The following is a 22505-nucleotide window of genomic DNA, read 5'->3' as shown; positions in this document are numbered from 1 at the left end:
TCCACATGGACCTGGACAACTCGAGGAATGGGCCTGTGTGAACTTCATGAGGTTCACTAAGGCCAAGTGCAAGGTCCTGCACCTTGGCTGGGGGAACACCCAGCATCAGTACAGGTGAGGGGATGAAGGGGTTGAGAGTAGCCCTGACAAGAAGGACTTGGGGGTACTGGTGGATGAAAAGCTGGACATGAGCCAGCAATGTGCACTCACAGCCCAGAAGGCCAACCATATCCTGGGCTGCATCCAAAGCAGCGTGGCCAGCAGGACGAGGGAGGTGATTCTGCCCCTCTACTCTGCTCTGGTGAGACCCCACGGGTAAGACACTGTCCTGCATCCAGCTCTGGAGCCCTCAGCACAGGAAAGACGTGGACCTGCTAGAGCAGGTCCACAGGAGGGCCACCAAAATGGTCAGAGGGATGGAACACCTCTCCTGTGAGGACAGGCTGAGAGAGTTGGGGTTGTTCTGCCTGGAGAAGAGAAGGCTCCGGGGAGACCTTATGGCAGCCTCACAATACTTAAAGGGGGCTTATAAGAAAGATGGGGACAGACTTTTTAAAGGGGTAATGGTTTTAAACTCAAAGAGGGTAGATTCAGTCTAGATATAAGGAAGCCTTTTTTTTTTTTTTACAATGAGGGTGGTGAAAGACTGGCACAGGTTGCCCAGAGAGGTGCCCCATCCCTGGAAACCTTCAAGGTCAGGTTGGACGGGGCTCTGAGCAACCTGATCTAGTTGAAGATGTCCCTGCTCACTGCAAGGGGGTTGGATTAGATGGCCTTTAAAGGTCCCTTCCAACCCAAACTATTCTCTGATTCTGTGACATTATCCACACCAAGTGCTTCAAACGCTGCTTCTCTTACCAGCCACAAATCACTCCAGCTATTGCATACACTTCCCATCACCCCTGCCCAGTACGGCATCTCTCGGTTGCTGACTCTTCCAGCACATTCATACCCAGGAACCGGAATAACTTCCTCCTCTAGCATTGATTGCCTGGGGCCTGCACCTGTTCTGCTCCTGCCGCTGCCAAATTTCTGTGTACGAATGCTCACAATGACCTTGCCAGACCTTGTCACCACCCCAGCACTCAGGCCAGATGTCTTCCCTAGCCCTTCAGTGTTATTTAACTGAAAAATCACATGATGCCCAAAGATTTAACAAGACCCCCCACTTTTTCTTTTAGTAATGAAAAACGTGCTTCTACAGGTTGCTCTCTAGTGATTTTTCCAGCTCCTTCACTGCCTTCTTATTCTCTAATGCCAATCTAGCATAAATGTGTTGAAATGAGAGTTGTGTAATGCATGTGCACTGTATGCCATGTATGTGGCAAGATTATGGCTTGTAGTCTCAGCATCTTTACATAAAACAGGCTCTGTAGAACAAGCAGAAACATAGCAGCCACAAGGGAGATAGTAGCCCAGCAGTTAAACAAGTGCCAGCTGCTTGCTAAAATGAAGAGTTGTTTAAATAAGCTCATTATACAGCTGCATTAACACACTGTGGCACCATTATGCACTCACAATAGTGGTTCAGCTTCAATGCAAGCTGAAGCAAAAACTGCTGAGCATTCGTGCTTCTATTCAAACGACAGTGCAGAATATAAAATGCTAATAATGCATTAAGCCTTTCCAAACCATGACTCTAAGCACATTCAAAACTCAGTACTTCCTGCACGTAATATTTTTAATATATACAATTTGCTAACCCCCGCAATTAAATTAATGTGTTTAATGAAGAAATTGAATAAATAAAATAAATAAATTTATGTTATGTTCTGCTGGCAGGATACAACATCTATACATTTACCTTGTCTGAAGGAGCATCTTTATCTGATTTGTGAAACACCATGCACATTTTGGACAGCACTTTATCAATGGGGTATATAGTTTCACCATTTCAAAACATCAGCCTGGCAGGATTTTTGCTTTGGAGCAGAGGGAGAAGACAGCCACCTGCTTGCTGCGCTCTGACAATTGCTCTTGACATGCCCATCTCTGTGGGCAGCCCACTCCTCGCATATTCTGGGGACAGGCTCACACAGCCAGCTTCAGTGGGGCAGTGTCACAAGCTGAATGCGCTCTGGTGCCAGCTTATACCCTTATGCACTGAACAAAACCCAGGACAGTCCAAACCAGGACCAGGAAATTTGAATGCATGTCTCAGATCTATCTTAATGCTGTGGCTCAAGGGGAATAAGTTTTGTTGCAAGCATCCAAACACTCTGTAGCAACGTTTACTTTATCTCCATTGAATGTCATTTGTTTGCACTTCTTTCACACAGAACCAGATGCACTATGCTCACAGATCAAATACCACACGCTGTATCCTCAGCCAGGAATTATTTCCAGTTCTTGGTTCACTCTAGCCCCTTTTCTCTACTTTGTCCAACTCTTTGGTCATTTGCAATCTCTATTGTGACTGCACATCTGTCGCATTCAGACCTTCCCTCTCCTCACCTGCCCTGTGCACGACAGGGTGTGCACATGTGGAGGTGGGGACCTCAAAAGTTCACTAACCCAAGTTTTCCAGGCTTCTCTTCTTTTTACATGCCTACCCAGTTCACCTGCTTCATTTCTGGCTTCAAACCTAGCTTCCAGCTTGCTTACTTTTATTACACAGCAAAAAGAAACCTCAGTTTGCAATTTATGGTGCCCAGCAAGAGGCAGTTCCAAGCAGGTCCCAGCAAAGCCAAGAAACAGAAAACAAAAACGAGCGCCCGACTGTAGCATATTAACACAGTCTGCAATAACAATGCTAAAAATTCTGCCACATCCTCAAAAAAAGAAGGGCAAGAAATGTATTTTTAAAAATGCCAATTCTGAGACTTCAGAACACAGCTCTGTGGCCTGGAAGTGCTTATGGGCAAGACACAGGGACATGCACAATCCTGCCAGAGCTCACCTCGTGAGCCTCTGCAGAGCTCATCAAGCACCCAGAGCTGAACCAGCACTTTCTGACAGTTCAATAAACTGTGCTGAAAAATAAGTCATGTAACTCACCGAACAGTTCAACTGCATGCTAGATACACAAGATGAAAAGGCATCTGCCGACAGAACCATATCTGATATTTACAGCAATGTGGAAAAAAGTTTCTTTCCATGGCTCCCTCTGGAAAGCTTTAGTGAACAACACCATGTTCACCCAGGCAGCTTCTTTTGAGGTAGCGTCACAAGTTGACAGCACCAAGCTGACATATTATACTGTTGAAATAACTATGTAAAAACCCATAACCTTACCTTTCTTTGCCTTTTAGCTGTACTGCGTGGGACAACTCACAGGCCTAGTATGAATTGCAGCCCAGCTTACTATACTTATTGATAAAGATCTGATTTTGCTACCATCGTTCCATTAATAATTATACTAATGCTCACACAGTGATTTTCAACTACATATGCAAAAGAATTAACAATACTGATAATTTAAAGCAGCTTGCTGGGTTATGGATGTGACATTTTTTCCATTATAAGAATGAGGACTCTGAAGCAGTAGTGAAAACTTAAGTACTTTACTAAAGGTCTACTGCAAGCCAGCGAAAGAACCAAAACTTTCAGTCTGCATACTTGACACATTATCACATCATAGCTTTTACACTACACTTTTACTCTAGTTTTAGAGTTAGAACAAGTAACTTTTTTTCAAATCTGAAGCATTCTCTTCACAAGTGTTAATCTGTGTATTTGAAAAGATATAACTAAGAGAAACAAATTACTAGAGGCAACAGCTTATCGAGGAGGTAGCTTTGATCCAAATGACTTAGGATGTAAAATACAGAGTATTTTACTCCTTGAGTACATACCAGAAATCCTGGAAAGTTAGCGTCCCACCCCCTTCCACCATAGCTTCCTACCATGTTGCAGAGACTGGGACTTCGAAAGACAAGGCAAACAGATACTCCAGGCAGAAGCCTTATAAAAGGAGTCAAAATAACTTGGTTGTCATTATTGAAAGACTGGTTGCCAAGAAGGAAATCATAAACCAAGAATAGGAGATGATAGAAGTAAGAGGATGGAGAATATTAGTTTTCATAAGACTTCACTCATTTTTCAGGTTGCTGCTCTGAGTCATGACCTATTTCCAGCACAAAAATAAATTACCCCCTAGAGCAATACAGCTTAGAGCAAGGAAGGATCCGTCAGTGAGAGTTAAGAACACAGGTCAGACTGTGGCTTTGCTGCAAAACACCATATTTAACAAAAGGTTATTACCAATTAAATTAATATTAAAAATTAAGTTAGTATTTGAAAATTCATAAACTCTATAGCAAAAAAGCTGTATTTACTTTAAACATTGCTGCTTGAGGCTCCCCTAGTTCATGAAATGGAGGTTTGCCTGTTGCCATTTCAATAATGGTACAACCTAGTGACCAGATATCAGCTGGTGCACCGTATCCTCGTGGTCCTTTATCGATGATTTCTGGAGCCATGTACTGCAAGGTTCCTAGTCAGGACAAAGAGAACAGTCAAGTGTTACAGTCTTTATTCTAATTAAAGAAAATTAACACATCACTAAGCAAGCCAAAAATTGTCACATGGGACCTGTATAGCCAAAATATTTGATTTCTCATATCAGCACTGAAAACTAGACAGATATTATCTTCCCCCCTGCTTTCTAATACAAGGCTTCAAACTGCTGAATGTCTCCTTGCAGACACTAAATTGTGATGAAAACCTGCAAAGTGACAGATAGTCTTTATGAGAATAACTTTTCATATGTTTACCCCTATAATGAGAACACTAGTGACAGGGAATTTCAAAAAGTTAGTTTGAAAAGAAGCTATTTTTGTAAATATAAGATAATAAAGATAAGAATGTTTTTAAAAAACAATCTCCAGTTTTACACAAAAACAATCAAGGTTGTAATCAAGGTAAATCAATTACACAAAACTAAAAATATAAGGGAACCCATCAAAAACTGCAATTCCAGGAAGTATTTTGGATGTGCTTAGGATTTCTGATATCCAAGGTTAGCAAAAAAGAAAAAAATAATCTATTCAAACTTTTAAAGTTATACATGTTGCCAAATTATGATCCTGCCTAAGCCTACAGTCAGCCCTTAACAGATGAATCTGAGTGCCTCTAGAGTTTGCCTGTAGACAATCTGTAGACAATCTACAATGCCTGTAGACAATATAATACTGTCCTGGTTTCAGCCAGGATAGAGCTGTTTTTTTCACAGAAGCCAGTGTGAGACTGTGTTTTGGATTTGGGATGAGAAACTGTTGATAATGTGCTGATGTTTTGGGTTGCTGCAGCAGTCAAGGACAGTCCAGCTTCTCATGCTGGCCTGCAGCGAGCAGGCTGGGGGTGCACGGGGAGCTGGGAGGGGACACAGCCGGGACAGCTGACCCAGACTGGCCAAAGAGATATTCCCTACCATACGACGTCATGCCCAGTACATAAACTGGAGTTGGCCGGGGGGCGGAAATCGCTGCTCGGGGACGGGCTGTCGATCACGGGGTGGTGAGCAATTTCTGTATTGGGCATCACTTGTTCTTGTACATTCCTTTGTTGGTATTATCATTGTTGTTTCCTCCTTTCTTTCTGTCCTATTAAACCGTGTTTATCTCAACCCACAAGGTTTTTTTCCTAATTCTCTCCCCCACCCTACTGTGGGAGGGGGAGTGAGCGAGCGGCTGCGTGGTGCTTAGTTGCCGGCTGGGGCTAAACCATGACAAATACTGATAAACAAAAGGAACCATAAAAATGAAATAAAAGATGGTCCATTTGGAATGACTGATATTCAACCATATACTAGCACAGTTAACAAGAGGTCTTTACAGGAAGACAGTTCACACCAACAACAGAAATCTATAGATGTTCCGAGTGTTTCAAACGCTACGGTACTTTCTCCGCATGAATTCCTACCAGCTCTGTTATGACATCTTTAAATTAAATTATTTTTCTTCTTAAGAATGCAATAAAATTACACTGTGGTGAGTCTGTGAACTATTAAGTAAAGGACATCTGGTGAAGATACAAGGGATTGGATATTACTATGTTCATTAAATGTGACTGCTGTAGAACAAAAGTTCAAGCCACAGCTTTGCCCTCAGGCTCCGTGTCCAAATGGAGGGATATAATGTTTAAACCACTAGAAGTCTGATTCTTCAATCATGTGATTGTATTACTTAATGCCTAAAATTTGCAGAGTTTATGTACTAAGTTGAGGAACAAAACAAATTACAAGGGCTTTTAAAACCCTCTGGGCTATAGCTACCTGCTTATGATTTTAAATCCAAAACTATAACTTAAGTAAAATATTTATTCTCATGGTAAATTATACCTCTGAGGCACAAGCAGGGCAGACAATGTGCAAGAGAACAAAGAAGGGCACAAGGAAAGATTTAACTCCTTTTATTACAGTACGGTGATTTTTTTTCAGATACTATTTCTCTGTATATCATTTCTAATAACAACCATTTGCTAAAGATGCTACATACTAAAAGGTATGTAAAACACAGGCAAAGACAGAGTGATTTTCCTCTAGTAACTGTTCCAGACATAATAGCAATCAGTTATAATAGTGACTTTCTGGGCCAAAATTCAATTTTTGACTATCACTTTTAATAGCCACAAAAGGATCTTCTTCCCTGACTTCATCTGTTACCTTTCTGAACCTGTTTATATACTTAAAAGTTTCCAAAAGATCCTGCAGAAATGAGAAGCGCAGTATAGCTATACACCACACCACGTGGCAGTGCATCTCTTTCCCATGGAGTATAACTGCAATGAACCAGTTTAAAAAATGGAAAGGATAAACATTGCAGGCAAAACCTGAAAATATTCTTTTCCAGATACCACAAGACACCTGTACATATTTGAGAATTATTCATCCAGTTGCATAAGCAAGATGATTAATGAAAAAAATTATTTATTGACTAATTTGTTTGGAAAACGGTGAAACTCCTTAAAGGAATGCTTCAGACACCGACATTTAACTAGCTCTGTTCAGATATACTGTCATTTATGTATCTACCTGTGGTAGCATCTATAAAACGAAGAGAATGCTTCTTGTAGATCTTCATTCTAAACAAAACATTCAAATGCTGCATTTAAGATTCCAAACTGGACAAATAAGGTTTTTTTTTTTTTCTTCTCTTTAAAGAACTCCTAACTTAACTTAATTTGGTTCTAACTAAAATCTTTAAAGCTTTGCAGGAAGTAGGTTTGTTTCAAACGACTGCACCTGAGGAGATGTTGATCTCATGAGATATTGATGCAGACACCATATGTCGTGTTCAGAACATGATATAATATTTGGGCCAGTTTCCAATTTACAAGCTTTGCTAATATGAGTAAAAAAAGCTTAGAAAGGTAAGTTATTTCAGAACCTTCATAATATTATTTTCATGGCTTCCTTTGTGAGAAAGCTGGAGGAACTGCAGACTCACCACCAGGCAGGTAATGGGAGGCTTTGATTATGACTTAAATGGAGCTTGTTCTCTTCTGTCTTACACACACATGACTGATGACTGTGTCTGTGTACCACTTACTGAAACTGCAGGCCAGGATGAGGCTTGTGATTTGTGATTATCAGCCTATGCATATGGCCATATAACAAGGGAAAACATCATGTTACCTATTTCTCCATTGGTAAAAGAATTGAGTAATTATGTGACCGTATCTTCATTTTTCAATCTGGAGTTTCAGCTGTTACTCAGCAAGTTTCATCTTCCCTGAATATTGCAAGTTTTTACTACCTTGTTGTATAAGAAAGTTTTTCTGTAACATATCAGCCTAGTATTTTCATGTAAACTGTTCTTTTTAGTGCTGATAACACCAAGTTAGCCAGTTGGTTGGGTTTTATAATTAATGCCTCAAAACTGAAAGAATTTATAAGTTTGTGTTTGGTTTTCTGCACTTTTAGACATACTTCAAGAAAGTGTGCATGCATGAGTTACTGATAGCAAGATTATTAAATTCAAAAGTTGCTGTATTCAAATATTTGCAGGTGTAATAGCAACAAATCAATTGCTACTTAATGAGAAACACTTAGAAGAGAAACTACTATCCCATCACATTTAAGAAGTTTAAAAAAAAAAAAAAAAGGAAGAAAAGTACTTTTTAAAAAAAAGTAAGAAAAGTGTGGGGGGGGAGGAGATAGCAAGCCTGTGTTTTTGGTGACCACACTCCTATTCATTTTTCCCTGAAAATAGAGACCTGATCATGTTTTCATCACAAATCCAAAGAGCCTCTTGGCTCTAACTCTATCTAAAGCTATCACAAAAACCTTTACAAACTCTGCTAAATTAGTCTTACCTGTAAATGTTTCGGTGCATGGATTGATTCCTGCCAGCCGTTTGGAAGTACCGAAATCAGATATCTTTACCACACCACTATAGGTGTTCACCAAAACATTATCCCCCTGTGGTTTGGATGAGAGAGAGAGAGAGAGAGGGAGTAAGGAGGGGAGACAGATGAGTACAGATTCCAAATCTCAATCTCAATACTCCTTCAAGTTTGCCGTTATCTTTGTAATATACCTTTCTACAAAGGAATTTTCCAGGAGCACCAGGGAGAAGAGGTTTTATTCTTTTGTTTTAAGCTTCCATGAAATCCTATTAAAAATTCTACTTCAGGTTAGAGTAAAACTAACTGAATTAAATAAGATAAAATTTACCTTTATATCTCTGTGTACAATCTGGTTCTCATGGAGATACTTAAGGCCTTCCAGAATCTGCTTCGTGTAAAATTTAATTGTAGGTTCCTTCATTGGGCCCCACTTAGATCTTAGGAGAGCTGAGAGGCTGCCTAACAAGTTAAGAAGAAAGTGCATCAAGATAGCAAAATACCCCAATTAACATGAAACATTTAAGTCTGGATTACAACTTTGCTCTATATCCCAATACAAGAGAAATGCAGGACCTATAATTAAGCAAAATGCTTTCTAGATCCCTCAAAGCAAATTATTTGCTGCTGTTCTTGACTGGCTATTTCTTTCTTGCGAGCTCAGCTTCCACTTCCATGACAGGAATAAATGTTATGACAGGGCTGGATGCACCTCCCTCACCTCAGTCTAACAACTGTTGAGACTAGGGCTAGCAACCATTTAGCCCTTAATGAAATAAAGACCAGGTAACACTGTATGTTGTTATACACTATACGTCATGAACCATATGCATCGGCAAAGAAAAGCTGATTTACTTGAGGCGGGAAGGCGAGAAGCAAAAAGGAAAGAGTCCTTTGCTTGCAAATATAGGATTAACTTCCGCAAATATTCAGAGACAGAGGAAAGAAAGCTCCTGAAAGAAATCAAGTAATGGATGTTCAGAGCAGGAGATAGGTCATCCACACTTCCCCTACTTCTAACAAATCTAATCTTTTTTTTAAATGACACAAATATTTTAATCATGAAGAAAAATAAAGACAGTTTTGCTCTTTCTGCTCATAATAAACGAAGTGCAGTGGGTCTACTTAATGCCAGACAAATTCAGTGAAAGGGATTTTCAGTCCACACCAAAAACTTTCTAAAGTCAAGTTTCCTCAAAGAATCTTGCATCATCTGAACAGTTGGTTCCTTTTTAAGACTGGCTGCAGAGTTTAAAATACCTGAATTGGTTCAATAATATTGACATTGGCAACTAAACACAGCATACTCTACTGTGCATATAGGAACAGGAAAAAAAAAGGTATGTAAACAACATCAGTTGATGCTTTTAACAAGTGCAGGAAAACAAGTGGAAGTGTTGGTGTAAACTCATCACATCTGCATGCATCATACATGTCAGAATGTCTCAGCTTTCAGGTGAGAAGGTCATGGGAATTCAAAAAATAATGAACTTCCCTATGCCCCAGATGTATTTAATTACACTTTGAATGTTTGTGTCTGGACCTTCCCTAGAAAACTTTTTTTTCCTGGTTTTCTTATTTCTGTTTTTATTTTGCAAATTATATTTATACAAGGATTTAACACTCATTCTGACATATACTTGACACTGAAGAGCAAATAGCAAAAGGGAGACAGAAATATAACCTACAAAGAGTATAAAGGGACTTCACATCTTAAAATGTAGAGAAGGCTAGAGAAGCAAAACTGAAAATTATGAGCGAGGGAAGCATATAACTTTTATCTCTAACCTACCTAGGAAATAGCAGTGCTTTGTCTATAGTACTTACAAAATACTACTTAATTGCTCAGTTACAAAATAATACTTAACTGCTCAACAGAAGCTTATCATCAAAGCTCCAGTTATCATTCAGATGCTCAGGCTAAATGGACTATACAGATCTAACTCCACTATTTTATAGCACATAAGTATTTGACACCAAATACTTTAAATTATTTTTCTCTAGGTTTATAATTATTACAGAAAGAGGAGAAGGTACTGGGTCCTGTACGTTTCACATCTGTTCTTTATATGAGTAGAATGCCACCTGTAGTTAATGTCTGAACGGAAAAGCCACACACAGTGCACAAACATACTAAGTGCACATCTATTTGTTTTCACTAAGTTTAGACTCCAAACTACTTCTGATTTCAGAGACTAAGCTCAGAATGATACAAACCTCCTGGCACCTGCTCCATAAAAATCTTAATGTATCCATCTTCTGAAACAGATCCAAGATACTGAACAATGTTCCGATGCTTTAAATATTTATGCAGTGCTATTTCTTCATGAAGAGGTTGAGAATACCTATTAAAAACAAACAAACAAAAATAATCAAGGAGTATCTCACGATGCAGGAGGATGTTCTAGGCTACACTTAAATGCAAGTTTGCAAACAGAATGGATTTTGGTGACACTGGTCGAATTCTCAGCAAACATCTTGTCCATGACCTTCAGATGCAGTGTGACTGGCTGCCTATTCAGAAAAAGTAGAGAGGTAGATCTCAGAGGAACCCTGAAGGAGAAACATGCCCTCAGAGAATTTATACATGCCTTTCCTCTGTATCATTATATAGTACTGTCTTTGCCTTCGAAACTCCTTTTATGTTTTTCCGCCTCCCCAAAAATAATACAAATGAGATACAACTGCAACTTAAAACCCAAAATATGTCTGATTCTAGAATTAATGATATACATATAGATTATCAAACTATATTATTTATTATATATATCATACATGTTTCAAAAAAAAGAAGTCATTCTCAAAAGGGTACTGTTGAATACTAGCGGGAAATAACAATTGAATTTTAGTATACTGGGATTTTATAAACTAACCACATACGAATACATGCTAAGAAGAGCAAAGTTTTCAGAAAACAATAAGCTAGGTCTTACCTGCTGTCTTTCTCAGGTATTTCTTTGATGGCTATTCGGACCTGATTGCTAAGGTCTCTTCCAGCATAAACTATTCCATAAGTACCTTTCCCTAGAACTACCCTGTCACCATTCTCATCATAATCATATTCATACTGCAAGCAGAAAAGATAAACAAAGCAGCACAGAAATTGTTATCATTAACATTTGACATTACAGAGAGCTTTAACAACAGTTATGTACTATACTGAGTTAGTACAGGACAGAGTAGTTACTGCAGTACAGCTGTAGCACAGTAAGTTACCAACCAGCCCGGTGCATTATACAACTTATAAAATTTCTGTTACTTGCTTCACTAAACAATCTTCCCCAACCAACTTCCAAATGCATTCACCCAAACAAGGAACACAGCATTAAACCAAATTTAATTAAACAGCACTGTCAAAATAACACATTCAGGTATTATCTCTAAAAATTACTGACAGAGCCTTCAGAACATGTAAATATATGGAACATAAACTATAATTTTGAAACCAATGGTTTAATAAATAGATAAAAGTGTCATTCTCATTACAGCGGGTGGACACTGTTTTAGGACCATAAGCTCTCATTTGAGTTTAGCCACAACAAAATTAATTTCTGACATATTCCCCTCATTATGAGCTTTTCCAAAAGGCAAAAAAAAAAATGCTTATTTTAGAATCATAGAATCAGAGAATAGTTTGGGTTGGAAGGGACCTTTAAAGGCCATCTAGTCCAACCTCCCTGCAGTAAGCAGGGACATCTTCAACTAGATCAGGTTGGTCAGAGCCCCGTCCAACCTGACCTTGAAGGTTTCCAGGGAAGGGGCATCTCCCACCTCTCCGGGCAACCTGTGCCAGTATTTCACCACCCTCATCGTGAACAATTTCCTTATATTTAGTCTGAATCTACCCTCTTTTAGTTTACAACCATTACCCCTTGTCCTATCGCTACAGGCCCTGCTAAAAAGTCTGTCCCCATCTTTCTTATAAGCCCCCTTTAAGTATTGTGAGGCTGCCATAAGGTCTCCCCGGAGCCTTCTCTTCTCCAGGCAGAACAACCCCAACTCTCTCAGCCTGTCCTCACAGGAGAGGTGTTCCATCCCTCTGACCATTTTGGTGGCCCTCCTGTGGACCTGCTCTAACAGGTCCACATCTTTCCTGTGCTGAGGGCTCCAGAGCTGGATGCAGGACTGCACATTGTGTTACTGCACATTGCTGGCTCATGTCCAGCTTTTCATCCACCAAAGCTGGTGGATTTTCATCTTCTCAGAGAATGATTAAATATATGAAGTGGTGGTTTCCACTGCTGCTGAAACATGCTGGGTCATATTGCCAGCTGAATAAGTCACTGCTGGTTCATAGACTTCAGTAAAGCTACACTAATCTAGTTGAAGATGTCCCTGCTCGTTACAGGGCAGTTGGAGTAGATGACCTTTAGAAGTCCCTTCCAACCCAAACTATACTCTGATTCTATGAATTTACGCCACCTCACGGTCTTGTCCCATATGGTGATCTCATCACAGAGCTGTCCTACTATAAAGGTCAATGAAAAAGCCCTTTGATGAGTGATGCTAAATGAAACACATCCCAGACACTAAATAAAACCAAATTTCTTACAGAAGAAGAATTCTTACAGAATTTAAATCAGGGAACTGATAAAAGGTATTAAAAAAGTACTTTTGCAAAGAGTTAAGAAAGGAATTGGACAGTTTCATAGCCTCAGATATTATCAGCAGTACACAGGCCTCCCCTAGTATCTTCCCAAATTCAAGAGGATGTTCCATATGGGAAAACTGCAGGGTATTCTCGGTGGCTTCATAGGAATTCTCTATTAAAAAAAAACCCCAAACCTTTTTACAACGGCCATAACTATTAACATTTCTGCCAATGACCACTTTTTCTGCTTCATCCAATAAGATTCTCTCATACAGATTGCAGCCTTGAGATCTATTTCGTTGAAGTATCTTCCCCGTTTGTATTGCAGCTCTGGTTTTGCAATGTTCATCTGTCACTGACATCCCGCCCCTTCACCTCAGCGAAGATGGCAAGTTTCATGCTGCTGTATGGAAGGTGCTAAAGAAAAACCGTCTGTCGTTTATCCTAACAGCATATTCTGCTCAGTGGAGCTAAACTTGAGTTAGCAGAGCTTTAGTACAGTTCCACTTTCCATGTTACAGCACTTCACGGTTCATAACATAATCTTGTTATATGATAGGCATAATTGACCCAAAACGCCATATGTAAAACTTGTCAGGTTCTTTGGTAGGAGCATATCCAGCTTTCACACCTATCATGTGACATAAAGCTGTGCAGAAAAAAGACAGCAGTCACATTGCAGAATTTAAGATTGACAGCAACCCTATCTGCAACAGACTGGTTCTAAGCCAACTCTATAATTACTGTGGAGAAACTTGTGTTCCCTGCGTCCCACAACACATGAAAATCGTTGAGATTTATAATTCAATGCTAGTTAGTAGACAGTTTAATTGACTTGTATATATTTGATCCCACTTTACATTTGCCTTCTCTCCTTCCATCAGCTACAAAGATTGAATAAATCACTGCTAGTTGCCAAAAGTCTGCAAATGTGATCCACTGGATGTGCAATTCAAGCATTAGGTATGAGTAAACAAGTGTTCATAGCTGACCTTCTGTATGAACGTGGTAGGGCAGAGTCTGATCTCTAGGATATCTTATTTGAGGTACAGCAGGTACTCTTAAAGTGATAGGAACTTCTTCAATATCAATATCCAGAAGAGAATACCCTACGGTAGAAAGGACTGCCACACTCACTCTCCTTCCAAATCCTTGTTAGCTGTAGAACCAAACTGTAGTTGTTTTCAAATAAACCACAATCCAAAACATACAACACCTTGGGACAACGTTCTCATAAGAATTCTGACTGAAATCAGACTTTCTTCCCCCAAACTGTGCTCAAGGTTATTTCTTCCTCTTCCCCAAATATAAACAGTTGTTTTATTAACAGTAAGAACTTCTGCTTTCTCTGTGCTTGTCAAGCCCACACAAAGCTGTATTTTCCATGTTGTCTCTTCTTAAATGCAAGATCTCAGGCTGCAGAAAGATATTAAGTGTCTGCTATGCTATTACCTAAGTACGTAAGTAGGCAATGTAAAATCTGCAGCTATAGATAATACTGTGCCATGGCAAAGCTCTGATCTTATGCCAAGACCACAGATGTATGTATTAAACTGGGCTTACGAGATGTGCTTATCTTGTCCTTTTCACTTGAGGAGAGAATTCTGTGGCAACTATGCACAAACTTCAGTGCAAAAACTCATATTCCCAACCATACACAATTACATTCAACGGTACAGTAGAGGGTCTTCTACTTTCTTAACCCTCTTCTGAAACCACAGGTACTACAAAAGGTTCATAAAGAGCAGCTCTGAATCATAAACCTAAGAGAATTGCTGGAATGAGACACGGTAAGAAAGAGACCCAGCTCAAACAGACCACAGCATGTTTTTTTCACTCATTAATTGGATTGACTGAATTTGCCTGACCACAAATAAAAGTTACAACCTTATGATGGCTTTTCAGATTTCAAGCCAAATAAACAGAAGTACAGGATATGCATTTAGTGCTGCAAATCCGGACATTTGCTACAAGGCAGTGTGTCTTACGAAGCCATGGATTCATCTACCCTAACCTAAGACCACATAAAATGTCAATAACCCTTTCCAAGTTTGGGTTTGGGTTTTTTTTTCCCCCTGTACTGATTATAAAGAAAGTCTACAGCTACTAGGTCCTAACATGGATGTTTCAGTAATAAGTAAAAAGCACAATAAATAATTTGATCCTAAATATCTGCAAATCTCTGTGACAGAAAAAGCCTGTCAAATGAAATTACCTAGAATAGTAATAGCATCAGGTACCAGCTAGAAAAATTGAAGTCCCTTTGCTAAATGGCTTTTCCTAGTATTTATTTAATATCTTATCTTTTTCATCCACTTAAACCAGCTGATATCAGATGATTCTCACCTATAGATTGTTTGCAACATAAATACAAGATCAGTAACACCCTTTATTAGGGATTTATACAGTTTACAGTAGTAACAGTCTCACTTGATTAAAATTGTGGGTTTTTTCAAATTAATGCAACTCGTGTACAAATAGTTTTGTAGTCGAAATTTCATATACAACTAAGGAGTTTAAATGCTATTTATTATCTTTCTAGCATACTGATATGAAAGTGCAGGGAAGATAGAGAACAAGTTTCAGAGTTCTTGAATCTTTTATCCGTGACATACCTCCAATGTGTCTCCATCTATTTCTCCTTCTAATTCCAAAGTACTGCCAACTGCATCAGACAAAATTTCTTTCACCAACCCACAGAATCTAAAAAAGCAATAAATAGCACAGGATCAAGGAAAAATATCCTTCTGGAAGGAGATTAAACAGATTCTTTGTAAGGTGGGCTTTGCTTTCAAGCTAATAAACTCACCAGTATGTTCATAGGTTTCTTTCATTACTTACGTTCTCCATATTTATCCTATTTTAAATGAGGAAGAACATCAAACTCACAGCCTAACTATTTCCTAATTATTTCTAAAATTATTTTATTTGCTGTAGCAGAACCCAATACTTGCTTATTATTGTAACTGCATAGTAAAATCTTGGTAGATCCAACTCAAATATTTTTGCTGTACACTGATAGAAAGTGCTTAGTACGGTCTTCTCTTTACAAATGTAATTAAAGAAAAAGTTGAGATATTAAAAAATGAAGTATTGATTTTCAATAGTTCCATTCAGCAGTGCTAAATTTGTGACATCATATTGGGTGGTTCTCCTTCTCTGTAGTGATGAGAGTTCTTAAATTAAACCTTCAGTTTAATTTAAATGTTTCTATGGACTTTGATTGCAAGTGTGATTACTCAGTATTTCTGAAAATCAGATTTTGCGGTTTCTCGTCAGGCATCCAGAAAGCCAAGAACATAAAAGTAATAACATGTTTTGAAGAACAGAATTTTAACTCATTTCACCTAGTTCTCTGGGATAGACATCCTTAAGTACAAGACCATCTTTTCCTGCAGTTTCCTGCCTGAGCAACTCACTTTTTTACAAATCCCATAACAAATGGTTAACAATTATTAAAAATTATTATAAAACATTCACATCTCTTTCACTGTCTAATAGACACATATCTCTAGAACAGGCTCCTGTTGTGCACTGAATAAGGCATAAAAATGTGATTATGTTTTGTAACACACAAATTGTGATGCCAAATTAAGGCTGAGCAGGTAACATTAATTTCAGTGTTTCCTATCTTCCATGAACTGCACTTTGCAGAGCTAATAATTTTCTTTAACCTGAATTTATTCCATATAACACACAAATAATAATTATTGCAAGAAAAATAAATATACCACTGACCCCCAAATACTAAGTGTATTAACACATCACTCCTACTTCATTCAGAAGGTTTATACACCAAATATCAGTCCCCAGAAAAAATTTGGTCTGCAAAGATTTAGGCCTAAAATTCTGTTAGCATGCTTATTGTTTAGCAACAACAGATCATCGGGAAATATTTGAATACAGGCGCAAACCATAACAGGTAGCTGTGACAATGTAAGCTAGAAATTTCTATTACATCTAGTTGCTCTTACTTAAATCAAACTGATCAGGTACATAAGGGAATCTGAACCAACATAGTACCTTATATGACATGGCCAAGACACAGAAAAAGATGATAATAGTTATAAATTAGAATAAGCTGCTTAAGCCTTTCTCAGACCTAATGACTTGTAGGTAAACAGATCAGAACCAGCCAACAAGTGTAACAGGATGTTGCTCCCATCACCTTAAACATCAATGAGTTTAGCTCATTGCTTCTTCATCAAGAAAAAACAGAAGTGAAAAAATAACTAGTTTCTCAAGCAAAAATGTCAGCTTTCAATCTTTAGTAAATCAATTCTATTTAGGACATAGATCTCACATGCAATACCCACATAAACGGAACTCACCTACTACATTGGTTTTCTGTAGAAAAGTAGATTTGAAAGTCGTCAGAGTTGTCATGGACATAAAGAAAACAACATCGTTCATCAAACTTGGAAATGCTACAAAATTCACATTAAGAAAATATTATTTTGGATGTAACTATTAGAAGAAATAGAGCAAGAAGAAGTTAATTCTTCTGAATTACAAACACTTTGCAAACATGTTTTTCACGGTTAATTACCTCAGAGAGGCAGTATGCAATTATATTTATTTTCCTTACAATTAGAAGCTTTGAGTTTATTTATATATTCTATAATCCCATCTCCAATTTGATAAATGATTAAGCTACTGCTTACTTTGGTGAAATACTTGTTTATCTGAAGTGGTTTGAGGCTGGTTTCTTGTTCACTTCCCTTTCCATTTTTACACAGTTCTGTCCAATTTCTTGGTATTTGATGGCACCTCTATGGAAAATTAATTTCTTTGACACTAATCTAGCAAGCCTTTCTTTTAAGCTTGACAACTACTTCTGGTTTTTATAATTCCATTACTTCTACAGTAAAACTGAACTGGGAGATACCTACAGTGTAGCTGATCCTTCACAGTATATACTTTTCATGACTTTAATACTGATAAACAAGTTTCGGGATAACCAATATTTACTAAAAACTGCAGCAATAATTCTGACAAAATGATTATTTATTGCATATTGTGTCTTGCCAGTGTCATATGTATCGCATCTAAATGCACTGAAATGGAAAGTGAAGAGACCATAAAACATAGTATCAATAAGAAAGTAAATCTGTGAATTAATCTCTTATTCCAAACACTTACATTTCAGTATTATTCTACATAAATGCCACGTTGTTATGCTTGTTAAAGTATGCTCATAATTTTTGCGCATTAAATTAATAAAATTGATTATATTCTTGCCTGATCTGTTTAGTGAAACTCTCAGATTTTGCTTAGCCTCTTTTGAGCCAGTTAGTTAAAATACATGACAGTAGGCTATAGTAAAGTTGCAGAATGTTGCAAGAGCAACTTGCTGTAGCGTCGTTAAGGGCTACATGGACAAATGCTCTAAAAACCTAGAATTTTGCCAGTCAGTTTTTTCAGAAATATGTGAAAATACATTATGCCATTCTGTAGCTTTGTTGTGGTACAGCAATTTCTAGTCTAGCAAGGCAGATTAACACTTACCTGACAAGACTGATTCTTCCAAGGGCAAATATAAGACAAGACAGTGTCTAAGTAACAATACTGTATTATACTGTATTATAATACTGTATTATAAACAGTTTAACACATACGTTATAGAAGATGAGCTGGTTAGCATAAATACAAGTTAAAGGTTTTGGCAGAGTATAAGTTAACTGAGACCACTAATTTTTTTTTTACTAAAACTATTGCAATTTCAAATGTATAGCAATTGTAAGCTGTCACATCGAACATCTAATTCCACTAAGTTTAAAAAGATTGCCTCTTTGAGCTTTGTAATCCCCAGCAGTGATTAAGAATCAAAGCAAATTAATGGTTTGCTTCCATTTCATTAAAAATTATCGTTCTCAAAGACTAATGTCTGTGCAATGTGTTGACTGAAGGTAATTATTATGTTTCAGAAACATTATGCTGAGTTATGCTCAGTCAGCTCCACAGGCTTCAGTAATGACTTCACATCCACTCACATTGCATTGGAGCAGTAGAATAAAATATCACATCAAATTAATTTAAACCAAAACCTGCTTCTTTTAGAAGAAAATACTGAAGTTATGGTAGAATCTACGTCAAAATCCACATCCGTAGGATTTCGTAGCAATCACCACTCAGCTTATTCAGAGAAATACTTTTTCACTGAGCTTATTTGCTTACACAAATTACACAAGTTCAGAGAAGACAAACTTGGGACCTAAACCTTAGGTGCTTACGGGTCAAAACCACAGCCCAGAAGCCCTCTGCTTTGAGAACTATAGAACTCATTAGGTATTTGAATTTATGCTTGTACTTGAATCAGAAGGTTTTTCAAGCGCTTAAGCTTATGCACTCACACAAGCGACCCCAGCCAACAGCCATTCACATCCCTAGAAAGGCCAGATCCACCAACCTAGTGACTCACAAACACAGAGAGAAGGCAAAAGCCCACCTTGTGTTCCCTGTGCTTATGGCTTCTCTGGTTCTTAGCTACAGCCTCATAACACAGACAGAGAGTAAGAATGCCATAGACACACCACCAGGCGTACAGTTAGGTTTCATTTTGTTTTCTATCCTGGTGCTCTGCCTCTCCCCTTTCCGGCAGTGAAGTTGCCCAACTTATATATCTTAAGCTAGCTTCTAAATGTAGTCATGTATTTTGCAGTTGTTAACACCAAATGTGATTCTTTTCCATTCTTTCCATTCTCTGAAAAATCCTGTTCTTTCTATACAATATTCTGATCTAATGTTTGGATCCATTTACTTGTGACTAGTGTTTCCATTGATCTAGGCATCACAAAATGGAACTACTTTAACTATTTAAAGGCTAGTCCTTGAGAATAGCTGTCTCCTTCCAGCTATTCCTCCAGAATTCCTCCAGAATTCAAGAATTCTTTCCTTAGCACAAGCTATGTCCATGCCTCATTTAACACTTCTCTAATAATCCAAGATTTAGCTAGTAGGTTTTTAGATAGAGCCATATCAGAAGTGTTTCTAAATTCCAAACAGAAAACAGATACCATGGTTTCCGTTTGTTAAAGAAAAACAGACAAACTGCTCTTTCACTTATGGAAGGAAGCAAGAATAGCTAAGGGCTCTTCCTTCTTTCTGCCCTCCATGTTTTTAAATGCAGAGATGGCAATAACTTCACTGAAAAAATCAGAAAAATATACAAAAAGCAGGTACAAATTTGAAAACAGGGAAGTCTACTAGAAAATACACACGCCCATACCTCCCTCTTAGATGATTATTCCTATGAGAAGTGTACAGCTCTGCCCATGCATGGAAAGCCAAACTCCTCTGTGTTGAAATTTCAAGGCAGGTTGGACGGAACAATATAGGCAATTTCATAATAGGCGATGCAAAGCAGAGATTTAAGGCTGAATCCAGGGAAATTAAAACTTGAACAAAACCCCACTTAACTGTTTTCTGACATACCAACCTTATTCCCCTAATGGAAGAAGCTGTAAAATTCCATTCGTGAATCTGTTTCTGTAAAGAAAAAAGAACTACAATCAACCACAGTTTAACCTTGACTTACTATTGAAAGCAAAGTCAGAGCATGGTAAGCAAAATAAAGTTTTTCCAACATGTCTGTTGTCCGTCCTTTCTTTCTTTCTTGCCCCCCAAATTTCAAGTAAGATTGATGTATAGGTAAAGGCAGGCTGTACATTGCTGTTTTACTCACTTGAGGAAAAATTAACATAAATAGCAGAGGGTGGAAGTAAAGGCCACATTTCCTCAGGTAAAATTAAATTTGAAGAATATATCTTGAAGTACAATTTACCAAACATTATGTTTTGACTCAATACATCAACATTTCATATTAAACACAAAGCAGACTATACCCTACTCTTATCTGGGCTCAAAGGGAAAGGAAACTTCATAGGTCTTCCTAAAAGATATTGAGTCAACAGCTTTTACCCAGGGAGGACACTGGAGGCAAAACAGAGGAAGGACAGCTTGTGCCTAGGACCGTAGCCCTCCATAAATCTCTAGCTGATAGCTGGATCTTATTTAGCATGACCAGATATGCAGCAAGAATTTTTTCCGTAAAGCAAAGTTCTGTCAGACACATTCAGTGAAGTAGAACATGCAGATAATTACGTGGTCTTCTCTTGCTGTAACACGCTACTTTTCCACACTTTGCCTCTTCATATTTTTAGTCTATTCTCCACCTACATTATTCTGATATTAAGAAGGGGTGGTGAATTAGATTCCAGATTTCAAGTCTTTCAATGTGAAACTGAAATGATTTCTCACTTTCAAGAGATTACATTGTCCATAACTGTGCCTAGTCCTTTCCCAATCTCCTGTGCCTTATCCAATAATCCAAGCCATCAAATATTTCATCTCTTGACACTTATTTGTCACAGGCTGCTATTTTTTCTAGTTTCTAATCTTATAATTGTAAAGCTTTAAAATGTCTAAAACATTAAACACAATACTGGGCTTTATCTTTACTTTTGATCTAGCTTTGAGCTGCATCTTAATAAAAATCACACAGTTCTAATGAGAAATATTATGAGCAGACCAAATAATCCAAGTGCTTCTAAAACACGTGGTCAAGGTAAGCGAAATCTGAACTAGAGGTCAAAACCACTTGAGTTCTAATTGTAGTCCCTCCTTTTACTTTCTCTGGAAAAAGTCAACATTCATATCTGCATGAAAGAGATATTGAGGCTTGTGCTTCAAATGTAGCAAACTTTAAATTATTGTACAGTGCTCCAAAACCTACATGTAAAAAAGTGACTTTAAGCACAGTAAGTCAGAATACATGAAACACATCTGTTGGTGTTTTACCATTTCAGTGGGAGAGACATGCCACAAAGAAAGAGAGCTCTCGTCTGCTTCATTGTTGATTGAAACATATGCAGGCTGGTAGACTTTAGTTGGTTCTATCACCAAAACCTGAAGAGAGACAACGTTTTTCCTTAAAAAACCTGCAGCTAATACACAACAGTATCTTCAGATGCTCTGACACAGACCATGGGTAATCTCAAAGTAAGGCCTAAAATTTTCCAGCGGGAGAGAGAAGGGCAAGACAAGGCAGGAAGAGGCTGCGTTCCTATGTACAACAAAACAGTATCATCATGATTTGTTGTAGAAGACTTAAAAGTATTTCTTAGAATGCTTTCAGGGTGGTGGGTTACATGTTTTTTATAGCGTAAAGATTAGCAGAATACAGGGTTTTGGTTCATGCAATGAAATAACAGGCAGTTAAGTATGTAAGTATTGTGTTTAAAGTCTTCCAATTATTGTTATATCCTATCCAGAAACATAACAAATACAAAACTTGTTTGGACAGAACATCTTACCGGAAATCTCAGTCCATTAGTTGTTTCTTTCGTTGCCTCAAAAATTATATCTAGCCAGAAAGTCAATCTTTCTTGTCTAGGAGAATGTTCTATGGTGAGTTTCTTGAAACGTTGAATTAACATCAGATTCTGAACTAATGATTTCAAGTACCTAGAATGTATCAAATTAGTGAGTTAACAGAGAGAAAACAAAATTTGACCAGATTCTAAACCCACTTAATTAACTTATACATCCAAAAAATTAACTGCAAAATTAAATGTACTTTAAAGCTACCATAATGGAAATGATTGTGTTGATTTTTACAGATTTCTGG

At 37.9% G+C, this 22505-nt stretch overlaps 1 protein-coding gene across 1 annotated transcript in view; it reads right to left on the bottom strand.

The window, feature by feature from the left end:
* Positions 1-22505, bottom strand: part of MAP3K15 (mitogen-activated protein kinase kinase kinase 15) — a gene marked incomplete at both ends in the record, with an annotated part of 94438 nt that overhangs the window by 12581 nt on the left and 59352 nt on the right. The window contains 10 exons of the mRNA XM_082014392.1: positions 4278-4435; positions 8257-8362; positions 8618-8744; positions 10500-10631; positions 11220-11353; positions 15493-15580; positions 17209-17304; positions 20316-20365; positions 21677-21784; positions 22192-22342. Of these exons, the coding sequence (XP_081870518.1) occupies positions 4278-4435; positions 8257-8362; positions 8618-8744; positions 10500-10631; positions 11220-11353; positions 15493-15580; positions 17209-17304; positions 20316-20365; positions 21677-21784; positions 22192-22342 (1150 nt within the window). The remainder of the gene's footprint in view (positions 1-4277; positions 4436-8256; positions 8363-8617; positions 8745-10499; positions 10632-11219; positions 11354-15492; positions 15581-17208; positions 17305-20315; positions 20366-21676; positions 21785-22191; positions 22343-22505) is intronic.

The sequence above is a fragment of the Phaethon aethereus genome, assembly GCF_964289735.1.
Source record: "Phaethon aethereus genome assembly, chromosome: 1".
NCBI lineage: Eukaryota > Metazoa > Chordata > Aves > Phaethontiformes > Phaethontidae > Phaethon > Phaethon aethereus.
Note: the sequence above shows the minus strand (reverse complement) of the source record. Positions and strands in the feature narration are given on the sequence as shown.